This window comes from Lepidochelys kempii, chromosome 14, assembly GCF_965140265.1.
Source record: "Lepidochelys kempii isolate rLepKem1 chromosome 14, rLepKem1.hap2, whole genome shotgun sequence".
Lineage (NCBI taxonomy): Eukaryota > Metazoa > Chordata > Testudines > Cheloniidae > Lepidochelys > Lepidochelys kempii.
In genome coordinates this window covers 14581535-14598373 of record NC_133269.1, presented here as the reverse complement: position 1 = coordinate 14598373, position 16839 = coordinate 14581535, and the positions used below count along the sequence as shown (strand labels likewise).

The window sequence follows — 16839 nt, the reverse complement described above, 5'->3', positions numbered from 1 at the left end:
TCTGAGGCGTGCAAGTCCCACCCACCCCTTCCCCCGAGATAGCCAGCGCAGGGGCTGCACCCGTAATAATGCCAGGCAGGCGACGTAGGGATATATATGCGCGTTAGAGGGAGGAGGGGTTGGCTCCAGCTGTCCTCACGGATGTTGCTTTGCAGGCAGTGGGATCGTGTTGCACAGAGAAAGGGAAAAAACATCCTGATCATTTGTGCTGCTTTGCTGTGGTGGGGGGAATTCTCCCCAGCGGAGGGGAGAGCGTTTCATTCAACACACTGCCGAGGCTGCGGTTGTGCATTCAGCAAGGAGCATGCCCGGGATGGGCCATGTGCCAATAGCACTGTCATGGCAGCTGTAAGAAGTGGCAATAAGGAAGAGGTGCGCTAAGGATTGCTGCAGGGCAAGCTCTTCCCCGCAGAGACAGCACCAATTAGCCAGCGGAGGCAACTGATAGCTGACATCTAAGTCAGGAGGCAAACTCCTGATAGTGGGCAGGAGAGCCTGGTGATGTGAGCAGCGGAGGAGGGGTGTAACTTGCAGCCATTTGGGTGTGCAAAACCAGTGTAATTTACACCCCAAGCGGTGTATGTTACACTGTGTGACAGGGGCCTAGCGGGGAAATGGGGAAGGATGGTGGTGGTAAGGCACCGGATTGGCACTCAGGAGATCGGGATTCAATTCCTGGGTCTGTCACAGACTTCCTGGGTGACTTTGGGTAGAGCCCTGCAAATCTGCGGATAGCCGCAGACCATTCTTGCAGATGGGACGCGGATACAAATGTTGTATCCATGCAGGGCTCTAACTTTGGGCCAGTCACTGGGTGCCTCAGTTCCCCATCTGTAAATTTGGCAGAAGAATAGTTCCTTCCTCCCATCCTTTGTCTGTTTAGACTGTGTGCTCTGTAGGGCACATAATGTGTGTATGTACAGTGCCTAATACAATGGGACTCTAGGGTCTGTAGTCATTCTTAATAATAACTGAGGTCACACATTTGTAGTGTCTGTAGGCTGAGCTCACTGCACAGACCAGGGGTTCTTTGCATTCCTTCATTTCCCCACAATCTGCCTGTGTGCCACCTCCCCATCCTCTTGTATTTCAGGGACTCCCTCATGCCAGGGGCTATGTGTGTGTCCCCATCCCCCACTTTCCTCCATGTCCCCCTTGTCCCCTTATACCTCACCTTTCTCCTTTCCACCCATACCAGGGTACTCCACCAGGGGTTCCTCCACATACCATGGTTCTCTGTGCCCTCATTCCCTCCATTTCAGGGGCACCCATTCTCCCCCATGCTGTGGGATTCTGTTTACTCCCCCATTCCCCCATGCCCTCCTTCCCATACCAGGGTCCCCATATTCTCTATATGAGAGGCTTTGCGTGCATCCCCTTCTACCTCATATCAGGGTCCTCCATTCTCTGCCCCACCCTGTGCCAGGGGATCTCTGTGCCCCCCATTCTCATTTCTCTCCTTTCTGTCTGGGGGGATAAATCATTCAGGGTGTCAACATGTTAAACTCTATTGGGAGGATGGGCAGAGATGAGATGCTGTACAGTTACGCTGGAAGGTGTTAATTGGGGCCATCAACCCGTTCTTTCATCTACAGACAATTGCAGAGGTGCTTGAAGCTGTGGCTTGGCTAAGCAGGTGGCAGAGGCATTATGTGTCCCCTGTATGCCGCCTACCCAGGTTTCTGATTTCCTCCCAAAAGTCAGTGGGATTTTGCCCAACAATGCCTAGAACATTCCCGGAAATTCTGGAATTGATTGGGTGCAGTGTCCAAAAGTCAGGGTGTTACGTCCAATCAGAGAAATGCCCTCAAGTTGAGTGAGGCCTCCAATCCTGCTCAGCCAGTTGTTTTTTTAATTCTTCTTCTTCTTAACAGCAAGTTGGAAGCTGTAAACAAGCCCCCACCCCAACTCCACACACCCCAGACTTTTGTACATCCCCCATTAGTTACTTCTCCAGCTCTGCACCTTGTCCACCTCCTCAGCATGTGGGTGACCCTCATTTTGCACACCCACTGAATGAGAAATCAGCGCAAATTATACTCCTTTATCACTTCCACACACTCATTTAAACCATCACATATGGCTTTGCTGCATTTGCTGCGCGCACTTACCTCAGGGTTCAGGGTTTTTATTTTCTGTAGGCTTCTGTTGCTTTCCTTTTACTCTCTAGCTCTCTGAAGTTTGTGCAGATCACTGAAAAGCAGGCCAGACACTGCCCACCCTGCCTGCTCTAGTCTGGATCAGCTGCTTCTGGAATGATCAAATACAGTGCAATCAGGTTCACCTAGTACAGCCAGGGGCAGTGTTGTCCATCTTGCCTTACAGTCTTGAAGTACTGCAAGCTGCTGGAGGAGAGGCAGGAGGGAAACTGGGGAGAGAGTAACCTCCTCCCTTTGATGTCCTGGAATAGACGAGGAAGAGACAGCCAACTAGGAAGTGGCAAAGTCTGCAAAGAGCCCCCAAAGCAATCAGCGTTTGTGCTGTTTGTGCGTTAAGTCTGCCCTTATGAGTTAGAGGAGACTTGGGTTCAAATGATTGTAAACTCTTTGGGGGAGGGACCATCTTTTTGTTCTGTGTCCAGCACCTAGCACAATGGGGTCCTGGCCCATGACTGGGTCTCCTAGGTGCTAAAATAATAATAATTAATAATAACGGGCAATGCCAGTCTGTGGGCTGGGAGTTAGTTATTGACTGGTTGAGCCTAAGGTGAGGGAGTGCCTTGTCTTGCTCAAGATCAATTCCTTGCTCCAGTTAAGGAATAGTGTTGACAGGCTCTCAAGGGAAGTTCATCCAGTCTTCCTTGGCTAAGCGGATAGCGGTTGTGATACAAGACCTCAAGAGTGGAGGGAATTTAATTCAGAAAAAAATGAGGATCCTTAGAGGCCTGACTGGGAATCAGGGAAGGGAACAGGAAGAGGTCTCACTGACATGTAGGTGGGTATGTGAAAAGCTGCGTTTTGTTTTGATACCTGCAGTTGAGCTCAGGGGGCCAAACGCATCCCTGGCAGAAGTGGATGCATTTGGATTGATGTCAGTAGAACTGAACCTAACCTGGCAGTTAATTTGTCCCAAGATCTATAGCACTGCCAGGTCTCTGTCATCCCTGAGCACACTGCAAGACTCACTACCAAAGATACCAATTGGTTGATATAGTGATGTTTGGAGGAAGTACTGCCTGCTGTCTGTGTGGTAGAACTTTCTAGATCTATATCAGACCATAGCAGTCCCCCCCTCCCCTTCCCTGCCCACACACAATGGCAGAGAGTTGTCTGCAGAATCATAGAAATGTAGGACTAGAAGGGACCTCGAGAAGTGATGAAGTCGAGCACCCTGTGCTGAGGCAGGACCAAATAAACCTAGACCATCCCTGACAGATGTTTGTCCAACCTGTTTTTAAAAAACCTCCATTGATGGGGATTCCACAACCTCCTATTCCAGAGCTTAACTACCTTTATAGTTAGAATTTTTCCCTAATGTCCAACCTAAATCTCTCTTGCTGCAAATTAAGCCCATTACTTCTTGCCCTGCCTTCAGTGGACATGGAGAACAATTGATCACTGTCCTCTTTATAATATCTCTTAATGTATTTGAAGACAGTTATTAGGTCCTCTCAGTCTTCTTTTTTCAAGAAATGCCCTTTTTTTTTTTTTTAACCTTTCCTCATAGGTCAGGTTTTCTAAACCTTTTGTCATTTTTGTAGCTCTTCTCTGGATTCTCTCCATTTTGTCCACATCTTTTTTTAAAGTGTGGCACCCAGAATTGGACACGACACTCCAGCTGAGGCCTCACCAGTGCCAAGTAGAGCATGGAAATTACCTCCCTTGTCTTGGATGCAACACTCCTGTTAATACACCCCAGAGTGATATTGGTCTTTCTCACAACTGCATCACGTTGTTGGCTCATATTCAGTTTGTGATCCACTATAACCCCCAGATCCTTTTCAGCAGTACGACCACCTAGCCAGTTATTCCCCATTTTGTATCTGTGCATTTGATTTTTTTTCCTAAGTGAAGTACTTTGCACTTGTCATTATTGAATGTCATCTTTTTGATTTTAGACCAATTCTCCAATTTGTCAAGATTGTTTTGAGTTATAATCCCGACCTCCAAAGTGCTTGCAAAATCCCTCCCATCTTGATGTCATCTGCAATTTTTATAAGCACACTCTCCATTCCATTATCCAAGTCATTAAGGAAAATATTGAACAGAACCAGACCCTGGACTGATCTCTGTGGGACCCCACTAGATATGTCTTCCCAGTTTGACAGTGAACCATTGATAACTACTCTTTGAATACAGTCTTTCAAACAGTTGTGCACTCCACCTTAGAATATTATCTACGCCACATTTCCCTAGTTTGCTTATGAAAATGTCACGTGGGACTGTGTCAAAATCCTTATTAAATAAAATCAAGATATATCATGACTAATGCTCCCCCCCTCCCCGCAATCCACTAGGCCAGTAACGAATGAAAGAAAGAAATTAGGTTGGTTTGGCATGATTTGTTCTTGTCAATCTGAGCTGACTGTTCCTTATAACCCTATTATCCTCCAGGTACTTACACTTGATTGTTTAATAATTTGTTCCATTATCCTACTAGGTACTGAAGATAGGCTGACTGGGAGTGTTTAATTTGTACTGAAAAATGTGCCAGGGCTCAAGCAATTTTTTTACTTTCATAATTGATGCGGCAAGCCCAGAGGTGCTGGGGCTATGAGCTTCCAAACCGAGAGATGCTGGGCTCAGACCTGGCAAGCCCCGGCACAAATTAAGTTGACTGGTCTATAATTCCCTGGGTCCCTCTTTGTTCTCTGTTTTAAAGACAGGTACCATGTTTGCCCTTCTCTAGCCCTCTTGGACTTCACCCGTCCTCCGTGAGTTCTCAAAGATAATTGCTAATAGTTCCGAGATTGTTTCAGGTAGAAAGGACAGTGTACGTGTTCAGAAGAACAGCGGACATTGTGCATTCCTAAATGCTGTGATATGTATCAGAAGACTCTGGTCAATCCATGAGCAGCACTGTTTGGCTCCAGAGAAGCTTTCTACTAGAAGATGGGTGGTCACAATTCAGAGGGCCTCATGGACCATGGTGGGAAAGGGAAATGAAGGGGGGAGGGATAACGAATTTCCAAATAACTTCTTCCCTATTCCCTCCCACAGCCTAAAAAAATCAGTAGCCAATTTGTATGTCTCCTTCCTTCCTCTAATCAAGCTGCAGATGAGGATCAAGGATTGTCTTTCAATCCTGGGGATTGTTACAGTATCCTGCATTGTTGAGTTAATGTGATGGGTCTGACATCCATGCCCGGGACTCAGGTGATCCTGCACTCCAGCTCCTTTCCACAGGCAGTTTAATGAACAAATTAAAAAATCTTATCTATGAAAAATAAAATAATAATAATAATAAAAAAGATTCTGCTCCCGGCTACAAATCAGCCTCATCTATCTATACAGTGTGGCCATTCTGAATGTGTGAATGATCGGATGTAAACTCCTAGATCATTAGAAGGTGATAGTCATGCCATGTGACTCTGGGAAGGTAATTTCCTCTAGATCTACACTGAGGTCTCAGATCTGATCTATGTCCTTGATGTGACAAGGTAGTGAGGATTTCTAGACAGGTAATATGCAGGCAAAATAACCACAGAATTATGCCATCTGCGGACCTGTCCACAATTTTGTTTTGTAAGTTTGGTAAACTTTTATTATTTTATAAGAATAAACTCATTTAATTGATCCAAGCCTTTAAAATGCAATTTACTTCCGCCAGAGAGACGTACTTCTAGTCCAAGGAGCACTAGAAGGTACAAAACATGTTGCCAATAGATTTAAAGACAATTGTAAACATAAAAATATACTCCCCTTTGCCATCTTAAAAACGTACTGTCCTCTACCAGGTGCTTGGTACCTCAGTTCAGAGCACACTTTGAACGGCTCAGTATTGGCCAAATCTTTTCTTAGACCCTGATCTTGGAAAGAGCGCTAGCCATGTAGATCCATTCACTTGTGTGAAGAGCCAGTGACTCCATTGCAAAGTGGCTTTGTACTTAATCAAAACTTTCTTTGAAATCAATGGAGTGAAAACTGAGTGAGGCCCTTAGGATTTGGGCCTCAGTTAAGGTAGGAGAAAAGCAGGTTCTCTTTTTCTTTCTGCCAACCCTGCCTCCCCTTCCATCTTCCTGCTGGATCTTCCGTACAATTCACAATCCTATTCCACACAAATGTTATTGCCTCTTGGATGTGAAGGATTTCATGATAAATGGTGGCAAGATGGTACTGCTGATAAAGTTTGGGCCTGAGACCAGCTAAGCATAAGGCATGAAAGGAGAAACACGCAGACATATGGGAATGAGAGGGATATGGAAAGAGGGATAGGATGATGAGGTGAGGGGGCAAAGGAAATGGAGGGAGAAGAGAATACAGTGAAGGTGAAGAAGTGCTGGGCTGCTGGCCTACCAGAGGCATGAGGAAGAGCAAGGAGATGAGAGATTCAGGCTGTGTCCTATTAGCATAGAAAAATGTCCTTGGAGATGAAAGCAAAGAGAAGGGAAGATAAGATACAGGACACAACCAAGGGAGTGGGAAGAACGACAGATAAAGCAGGTGAAGGCAAAGAAGGAAGCAGGAAGGGGAAAGAGAGATGAAAAGAAGAAAAGGAGTACTTGTGGCACCTTAGAGACTAACCAATTTATTAGAGCATAAGCTTTCGTGAGCTACAGCTCACTTCTGAGCTGTAGCTCACGAAAGCTTATGCTCTAATAAATTGGTTAGTCTCTAAGGTGCCACAAGTACTCCTTTTCTTTTTGCGAATACAGACTAACACGGCTGTTACTATGAAAAGAAGAGGAGATCAAATGAAGCAGGGAAAAGGCCAAGTGAGGAAGAGGGAAGGGGTGTAACAGAAAAGAGGAAGGTGACACAGGGAGATGGAAAGGGAGTGATATAATAGGGAAAGGATAAGGAAAAGGGCATTGGGAAATTGAGAGGAGGAGAAATGAAAAGGGAGGGAGGGAGCAACAGAAGGGGAAAGAGATTGAGAGAGGAGGGGATGAAAGGGAGGGATGAGACAAGGAGGAGGAGGAAGGACTCTGAAGGAGGGAGAAGAAAGAGTGGAGGTGGAACTGGCAAGGATGTAAAAGACAGAGGAGGAAGGATGATTACAGAGAGGAGGACCAGTTAGAAGTAAAAGGTGGAGAGGGGAGAATGGGTAAGATAGGGACTTTGAGGGTACATGTAGGAGAGGAGAAGGGAGACTCAAGGGTTGAGAGAAGATGGGGCTGTGGGAGAGAGGAGATGGCAAAAAACTGGAATGGAGAAGAAGGTTGGGTAGCACCAGATATAGGAGTGAAAGGCTGTGTGCAGGGGGAGAAAGGGATGGGGAAAAACAGCAGTGATGAAAGGATGGGAAGGGGCAGGCAGGGATGGGAGAGGAAGAGGGGCTGTGTGTGGCAGCCTGGAAGGAGGGATGGGGAGGAGGAGGGGCTGTATGTGGCTAGGAGGGAAGGGTGGAGGAGGAGGGGCTGTGTGGAGGGGGAAGGAGGGGCTGTGTGCTGTGGCAGGAGGGAGGGAAGGAGGGATGAAGGGAAGGGTGGAGGAGGAGGAGGGGCTGTGTGCTGTGGCAGGAGGGAGGGAAGGAGGGATGAAGGGAAGGGTGGAGGAGGAGGAGGGGCTGTGTGGAGGGGGAAGGAGGGGCTGTGTGCTGTGGCAGGAGGGAGGGAAGGAGGGATGAAGGGAAGGGTGGAGGAGGAGGAGGAGGGCCTGTGTGGAGGGGGAAGGAGGGGCTGTGTGCTGTGGCAGGAGGGAGGGCAGGAGGGATGAAGGGAAGGGTGGAGGGGGAAGGAGGGGCTGTGTGCTGTGGCAGGAGGGAGGGAAGGAGGGATGAAGGGAAGGGTGGAGGAGGAGGAGGGCCTGTGTGGAGGGGGAAGGAGGGGCTGTGTGCTGTGGCAGGAGGGAGGGAAGGAGGGATGAAGGGAAGGGTGGAGGGGGAAGGAGGGGCTGTGTGCTGTGGCAGGAGGGAGGGAAGGAGGGATGAAGGGAAGGGTGGAGGAGGAGGAGGGCCTGTGTGGAGGGGGAAGGAGGGGCTGTGTGCTGTGGCAGGAGGGAGGGAAGGAGGGATGAAGGGAAGGGTGGAGGGGGAAGGAGGGGCTGTGTGCTGTGGCAGGAGGGAGGGAAGGAGGGATGAAGGGAAGGTGGAGGAGGAGGAGGGCCTGTGTGGAGGGGGAAGGAGGGGCTGTGTGCTGTGGCAGGAGGGAGGGCAGGAGGGATGAAGGGAAGGGTGGAGGGGGAGGGGCTGTGTGGAGGGGGAAGGAGGGGCTGTGTGCTGTGGCAGGAGGGAGGGAAGGAGGGATGAAGGGAAGGGTGGAGGAGGAGGGGCTGTGTGGAGGGGGAAGGAGGGGCTGTGTGCTGTGGCAGGAGGGAGGGAAGGAGGGATGAAGGGAAGGGTGGAGGGGGAAGGGATGAAGGGAAGGGTGGAGGAGGAGGAGGGGCTGTGTGGAGGGGGAGGGAGGGGCTGTGTGCTGTGGCAGGAGGGAGGGAAGGAGGGATGAAGGGAAGGGTGGAGGGGGAGGGAGGGGCTGTGTGCTGTGGCAGGAGGGAGGGAAGGAGGGATGAAGGGAAGGTGGAGGAGGGGCTGTGTGCTGTGGCAGGAGGGAGGGAAGGAGGGATGAAGGGAAGGTGGAGGAAGGGCTGTGTGCTGTGGCAGGAGGGAGGGAGGGAAGGAGGGATGAAGGGAAGGGTGGAGGGGGAAGGGATGAAGGGAAGGGTGGAGGGGGAGGAGGGGCTGTGTGGAGGGGGAGGGAGGGGCTGTGTGCTGTGGCAGGAGGGAGGGAAGGAGGGATGAAGGGAAGGTGGAGGAAGGGCTGTGTGCTGTGGCAGGAGGGAGGGAGGGAAGGAGGGATGAAGGGAAGGGTGGAGGGGGAAGGGATGAAGGGAAGGGTGGAGGAGGAGGAGGGGCTGTGTGGAGGGGGAAGGAGGGGCTGTGTGCTGTGGCAGGAGGGAGGGAAGGAGGGATGAAGGGAAGGTGGAGGAGGAAGGGCTGTGTGCTGTGGCAGGAGGGAGGGAGGGAAGGAGGGATGAAGGGAAGGTGGAGGAGGAGGGGCTGTGTGCTGTGGCAGGAGGGAGGGAGGGAAGGAGGGATGAAGGGAAGGGTGGAGGAGGAGGAGGGGCTGTGGCAGGAGGGAGGGCCGGCCGGAGCATCTGCGAGGCTGGGTTTGACAGGCGGGGAGCGCCGCGGCGGCAGGTGAGGGCCGGGGGGATGGAGGCCGCGTAGGGAGAGGAGGAGGGCGAACGGCGCTGTTCGTGCTGACGGAGGGGAGGAGACGGCCCTGCCCGCCGCAGGGACTCGCCGGGAGGAGCCGAGCCGAGGCGGATCTGGGCTCGGGCAGGTCCGGCCGGGAGAATGGGCAACGCCGACTCCAAGCTGAACTTCAGGAAGGCGGTGATCCAGCTCACCACCAAGACCCAGGTGAGCGGCCGGGCCGGACCGGACCGAACCGAACCGAGCGGGGCTGGTGTCCCGGGGACACCGGGCCGGGATGTGCCTTGAGATCCAGGACGGGGGGCGCCCGTAGGGCCCCTCTCCCCTAGGGCCTGGGCGGGGGAGGCACCGGGAGAAGCGGCCGCAGCGATCTGCGTGTCAGACGGGAAAATAAGGGGGCCGGTCCGCCATGAGCCAGGTGGGAGCCGCCTGGCGAGGGGGGCAGCTGAGGGCCGGGCGCAGGGAGTGGCTGCGGGGTGAGGGCAGCCTGGGGGGTTGGGTTAAGGGAGGAGGCCCCTGGGGGGCTGGTTGGGACCCTGGAGGCTCCTGGGCGGGTGGGTGTTGGTTTTGGGGGGAGACTCCTAGGAGGTTCCTCTGTGCGTTTCCTGGATCCCCTGGAAGGAGGTAACCCTGCCCTTTAATAACAGCTGCTGGGTTTCCCTCAAAGCCCTGCATGGTGGCACCTCCCTATGCCTTTAAATAGCACCCACCAGAAGGAAAGCCAGTTGAGGGTTCTCAGTTTGTAAACTGTCCCTCTTTGGGGCTTAGACTGGCAAGGGGGGTGGGGTGGGGGGTTAAGGCAGGATCCTTGGGACTGGGCCTTGCAGGTAGAGGGGACCTGGCTGGAGCAGAGGGTAGCAGGGGGCAGTGACAAGGAAGCCACAGCCCATGTGCCCGAGCCATTCCCATCACACACCTTTCACAGTATCCCTACATCTGTGTAACCCTGCCTGGCAGCCTGGATAAATGATATGAATTTTATAACCTCCCCTAGCTAGTGCTTCTCCCTATAATAACTGCCTTCCAGGCACAGGTGAGAGTGACTGTAGGTGTAACAGCTGTTGGATGTCAGCACCATCCCACACACAGAGCCAGTTAGCTTGCAGTACTGCTTATGGACAGAGGTGGAGAGTTGTCGTGCCATAGGATCTTTAACTTGTACCTGGGCAAGCATGCAAACCTGAGTAAGGGGAAATTCTCTGTGGGAGAAAGGCACACTCACCACTACACTGCTCCTTGCCATGCTATGTAGTTAGATTATCTCCATTTTCTGAAGATTAGGATTGGAATTTGGGACCTGTGGTTTTAATGTATTGGTGCTAATCTACAGCCCTTCTGCTTTGTATCTGCTGCCTTGTAACAGCTGGGGGATTCTAGTTCTGAGGAAAGTGAGGACCTAGTTTCAGAGTAGCAGTCGTGTTAGTCTGTATCTGCAAAAAGAAAAGGAGGACTTGTGGCACCTTAGAGACTAACACATTTATTAGAGCATAAGCTTTCGTGGGCTACAGCCCACTTCATCGGAGGCATAGAATGGAACATATAGTAAGAAGATTATATATACGTACAGATAAGTTGGAAGTTGCCATACAAACTGTGAGAGGCTTATTAGTTAAGGTGAGCTATTATCAGCAGGAGAAAAAAAACTTTTGTAGTGATAATCAAGATGGCCCATTTAGACAGTTGTCAAGAAGGTGTGAGGATACTTAACTTAGGGAAATAGATTCAATATGTGTAATGACCCAGCCACTCCCAGTCTCTATTCAAACCCAAGTTAATGGTAATAATAGCTCATCTTAACTAATTAGCCTCTCACAGTTTGTATGGCAACTTCCAATTTATCTGTATGTGTATGTATATCTTCTTACAGTATGTTCCATTCTATGCATCCGATGAAGTAGGCTGTAGCCTATGAACGCTTATGCTCTAATACGTTTGTTAGTCTCTAAGGTGCCACAAGTACTCCTGTTCTTTTTGAGGACTTAGTAACTATAGTTAGAACCAGGCTGTACAAGTTTCCCTATCTTGCTCTGTCAATGCATTTCAATCCTGACCACCAGTAGCCCATACTATTCCACTGCTGAGCCTTCCCTGTATTGAGATTGGCAGTTATGTGCTAAATTGTGTGATGACTTTGTGACATGGATTAACATCCAGTCAAGACTCAGTTTTAGCTGTGATGAAATCTGTATATGAACTCATATCTTTAGATGTTAGATGCATTTATTAAAATAAGGGAAATCGATACTAATCAAATCTTATGCTTCAGGGCACCAGCTCATCACCATAGGGGTCGGTAAGGATTTTCACCCTATTCAACATCTCACACTTACATAGGTGCATTATGTTTTTCTTCATTATCCTCTGATGCGTCTGCCTTTGGCTATTGCCAGAGGCAGGTTACTAAGCTTGGTGGACCAATTTTCTGATCTGATAAGGCAGGTTCTGTCCTCTTATGGTATTCAGCTGTTCAAGGTTTAAATCAACAGAGGATTCCCCCACTTTTTCTCATGTCTATGCATTTTCATATAGCCCCTTCAGGAGAATCCTCTCTGTTGGACAGGAGGTAGCTGAATGAAACTGACATAGCTGATATGATTGTTGTTAGTTTCATTCTAACCCTGACACACTGATGGGGAAGAGCTAAGAGCCACTTGTATCAGAGGAGGATCAAATCTGTTGTGCTCCAGTAGATGCTGTATCTCTGTAGGTTTAATCGGGAGAAGGAAGTGAAACAAAAATCGGAAGTGTATATTATAGGGAAGGTGGCTGCCCTGGTGAAGTAGCAGCTGTGGATCTTAGTTTGGGACTGAGCTGAAGTCTCCTTTTCTTAGGACAGCAGATAATGGGAGTCTAATGGAGGCAGCACATGTTACTCGTTGGACTCTAGCATCTCTAAGCATTTCTGAGCTACAGTGGAGGGCTGCCACCCTAAAGGATCTCTGATGGCAGGGGGATGATGGATCGTCTGAGACTAATTGGAGGTGGTAGTGGAAGGAAAGGTGACTGGAGGAGAAGAGAAATGAGGGAAGGGTGGGGGAAGTGAGAGACTTATTAATAAAGGGGTGCAGGGTAAAGGGAAACATTTATGAACATAGGGGTCTAGGGACAAAGGTTTGGTTTGGGGAATGAATAACAAAGAGAGAATAGCTTCATTTTAGTGAGGAGTGCTAATATAGTCATAGATGCCTAATCCCTACAATTCTGGATTCTCCTTCCACCATTTGAAAGCGTGTTTATAGAAGGCAAGATTGCAAAATGAATGCAACACTTGCCCCTCCATCACCTAATCTTGTCATGTCCGGAGCTTACAAATAAAGCTCTAAGCAGGGCAGTCACCTGTACTGCAGATCCAGAAGGCTGCGTGGCTCCTCTGGTTTGTTGACATATGTAGCGAGATAAAGTTCACCGTGACACTGAATATAACAAAGACAATCTATGTTCTTGGCTGGATTTGTTAGCAGAGTCTGTAGAAATGTAGGTGAAACTTATGCCATGCGTAAAAGAGGGTGGGATAATGAAACACCCATATTTACATACCTTTGTTAGTCTCTAAAGTGCCACAAGTACTCCTTTTCTTTTTGCGGATACAGACTAACTTGGCTGCTACTCTGATATTTGAGAAGGGCACTGGTGTTTGCATGTGCAATTCGCAACACTGGGCTTCCTTGCAATCTTCTGAGTTTATAGAGGTAACAATCTCCATGTAACCTCCCAGTCCGCTGAGTTGCTGGAATTAAAAACAAAATATTGTGTTGGTTTGGATAGTTTCCCCACAGGTATTTACCCAAACTAAGCATTGCTCTCTCAGCAGCATATCTACTCTTTCTACTTTCTCTTCTAACACTGGGCAGCAGGACAAATGGAAATTTACATTTCATTAAATCACTGGTAACTTAAAACCTTTAGCTGAGCAAGCAGGAAGTCACACATGGAGTCAGTTTTTAAAAAATCAGCAAATAAACATTTCCTTTCAACCCAAACAATGAGGGGTCCAGAACCTGAAAGTGAAATTGACTGTAAGCAAAAATGAAATTGACTTAATCAATTATAATGGCAAGAAAAATGCTAAAAGCCAACAAATAGCATAAAGTGTGAATAGTACATTGGATTTTCAAAGTGCTTTCAGTTCTAATTATATAAATTGGTGGTAATCACAAAGGAAAGATATGTGTTTATAATGCTCGTATACCTGTATTATAATCAGATCTGTCCCCTGAGCTGTTTGGATAATTGGAATTTATCTAGATATGATTTTTAAGTTGTTAATGCCCATTTAATAATACTAATTGTGCCTTTCATCTGAGGATCTCGGGATGCTTTATCATCATGAATGAACTATCCTCCCCCTTCCCCGCAACACTCATGTTACTTAGATGGTATTTTATAGATGGCTACTGTGAAGCACAGAGAGGTTGCAACCTGCCAGGGTATCACAAAAAGTCAGTTGCAGAGCTGGGAATCAAACCAAGGAGTGCTTTAATCATTAGACAAATTAACTTTCCCTCTCCCTAAATAGATTAATGATAAAATAGTCTTTAGAGTTTCAGGAAGTGACCAGTCTATAATATAAAATTCACGATCTTCTGATATTTTCTTGTCATGTTTTAGTGCTAGCCACGTAACTGTTTTTAAAGAGATGAGAGGGAGCAGATAGAAAAAAAACATTTGGGTCTTTCTCACACTGGTGTGCAGCTGCCTTATCTTGATAAGGTGTTAATCTGAGCCTGATAAAATAATGCCCGGTGTCTAAAGAGACATCAGTTTAGTAATCTATTAACCTGGTTCTGAAAATTTTCAAGCAACTCAGTCTTGGCTTCATCAAAAGAAAACCTTGAATGCATGGGTTAGCCTTTCATCTGTCAGGTGCACCTGTGCTTTTAGGACTATATTTTTATACCGCTGGTGTTTCTCTATGCCCCTGCCAAAGTTCCATGACACCCCTTTCCTCCTCCTCAAAAGCCTGTGTTATAGCCACCATTCTTCTAGCAGTGGAGAACTGGCAAAGGGCTTGCTATGGAATCTCTCCATGCTGTTCCATTGTTGACTGCAGAGGGCGCTGTTGTGAAGCTCAAGATGCTCTTCCCCCACACCTGCCCCCCACAAATGAGTGTGCAGCCTCTGGCCTGGGCAGGTAAAATCAAAGTGGGCTCTCTAACTTGGGAGCATTAGCACTAGGTCCATCCATAGACCTGCTTTAACCTTGTGTGCGCGCCCTGGGTCAAAAGCAGGGACACACCTGTAAATGCATATTAGTTGTCACAAAGTAACCATCAGGCTGTCCAGGCTACCGCAGGGGTGGATGGGGTCTCGTGAATCCTTTTTCATGGAGGTCAGTTAGGTGCTCCAGGGTGACTTTAATAGTCTTCACATTGCAGTTCTCCTTCATTTCATCTCTATGGGATTGCATAGACTGTCCTATCTTCAGTGTCTTTGTGGGTACGAGAGGAGAGGGCGATGTCTAGCCTGATCATAAACAAGGCAAGTTACTCCTTGGGGCCCTGGATTTTTGGTGTCCCCTGTATCCCCATCATGTCATGGCCTTTTTGATAGTGGGATTGATGGGGGAGACTGCTCATGGACTAATTCCCTTCAACCCACCTCTGTACTTGGAGGTGGTGGTCAATTATTATGATTTATTTTATTATTTGTATTGCTGTTGCACTAAGGAGCCCCAGTCATGGGAGAGAACCCCACTGTGCTAGGTGCTGGACAAACACAGAACAAAACCATGGTCCCTATCCCAAAAAAGTTTATAATGTAAATAGACTGGATAGTTGCAGTGGTGAGAGGGGAGACAGTGGACAAGAGACAACAGGTGGATACAGAGGTCAGGCAAGTGGCTGATTGAGCTTTCAGAGCACCCTCTGTAGGGCTTGTCTACACAGGGATACCCAGGAAAAATAATCTGAATTGAATTTACTGTGTATTAGTTAAACTGCATTAAACCCCTATGTGGACGCACACATTCAGAATTAAATTTGTCAATTAAACTAAACCAGATTAAGGCCACTTTAATTCTGAATGAGTGTCCACACAAAAAGCATCTTAACGAAGCCATGTTAAATTCACACCTTTAGTTAGCAAGCCCTAAATTTCTGCCTTACTTCTTGCAAATTGTAAGGCCAGTCCTGAGCTAAGCTGAATGGACTCTTGGGGACAAACATTTTATTTAAAGGAATAACTCCCCAGCAGTGCTGAGCACTGGCATTTGGGATAAGATGGTAAATGTTGACTGTGACTGAGGTCATGTATGACAGTTTCTGAGTGACAGCAAATTAGTATATTAGCCAGATCAACACAATGATGACAATAACAAATGAGTGGGGCAGGACCGCAGGGCCTTTTCCTGTTTATAGGCCATTATTCGTGCAGCTCTATTCTTCTGTTTCCTGTGACGTGTCCTGTTTGCACAAGGATCCTTTTCAGGGCTGTGATTCTGTGTTTGATAACTGGCAAGATCACTGACATCCAAGCTGCTTCCTCTTTGAATTCCCACAATAAAAAAAACCAAACCCAAACTTTTAATGCAAAACTAAGACTGAGAAATAAGACAGAAAACATGCAGGCAACTTTCAATTAAGGTGCCTGGTATAATTGATGCTCTAACCCTGTGCGTTCATCTCCCCTTTCCCTCTCACCACACCCTTCGTAACCACGTTCACCCTCTGTATCTGGGTTGGAGATAGGAGTCCTCTCCACCCCACCCCCATGTGCCACATCAGCCTTAACTCTGCCCACTGTACTCTCAACAACCGCTTCAGGCTCCAACAACCCTCTCTTTAGCACTTTACCCTGGAAAGCTCAGCTCAGACAGCTGCATATTTGTTCTATGGCTGTCTCCTTTTAGAGAATTGCAACCGGGCAGCCTGTGTATTGACTTCAGGCCTTTTCTGTCCAGATGACCTAAGGCTGTGGTCTCAGAGGATAGACCTGGCTGTTAGTCCTGTAATACTAGGTTTTTGCTGCAATGTGACCCCACTGATCATTGCCTGCTGCTCTTCGTCTCCCAAGACGAATACATTTGGAATGTATTGGAGCCAAGTCTGGCTTCTCTGTTGTTTGGTGCACGCTACCATGCTGTGTTACGGTTCGGGACCAAGAATGGCTTAATTGTTTTGAGCCGTGTGCTCATTCTGAAGAGTTAAGGCTGCTGAAGTTAATAGCAGTGCCAATGGGTATGCTGAGCCTTGTGAAGCAGGATTGCCCAAACATCCTTTTACGAAGGCCCCAAGTGCACACACAGGCCGTTGTGAGCCTAGCTGCAATGGTATTTGTTACTACATTCTGTGCCTAAATGTTTATAATCAGGGTTTCAGATTTAAGATGCTCATGATGGATGAGTGAAGTAGCTTTCTGATTCTCCTCACCTCCCCACTTTAGAAACCAGATAGCAGAACACCTGGTGAACTCAATCACAGTTTGGGCCAATTGCTGTTTAATCCCCCCTGAGACTCTGTGTGAGCAAACCAAAGTCTCTGTAAAGATCCAATAGTGCTCTGTCAAGGGGATGAGCATACATATATTGAGCAGTATTTGGAGGGAGGCTCCTAAGAAAAAGCCAGGGGCTGCAGGAAGTGGTGTTAA

The 16839-nt window shown here is 48.1% G+C and overlaps 1 protein-coding gene across 4 annotated transcripts in view; it reads left to right on the top strand.

Moving 5' to 3' along the window:
- The first annotated feature begins 9199 nt into the window (after positions 1 to 9199).
- Positions 9200 to 16839, top strand: part of HID1 (HID1 domain containing) — a 47583-nt gene continuing 39943 nt past the window's right edge. For 3 of the 4 annotated variants that reach the window (XM_073310380.1, XM_073310379.1, XM_073310378.1), the window contains exon 1: positions 9203 to 9462. In XM_073310380.1, the coding sequence (XP_073166481.1) occupies positions 9397 to 9462 (66 nt within the window). In that variant the 5' untranslated portion in view covers positions 9203 to 9396. Of the gene's footprint in view, positions 9463 to 16839 lie in introns of all 4 variants that reach the window. The other variant, XM_073310381.1, reaches the window with a different exon arrangement.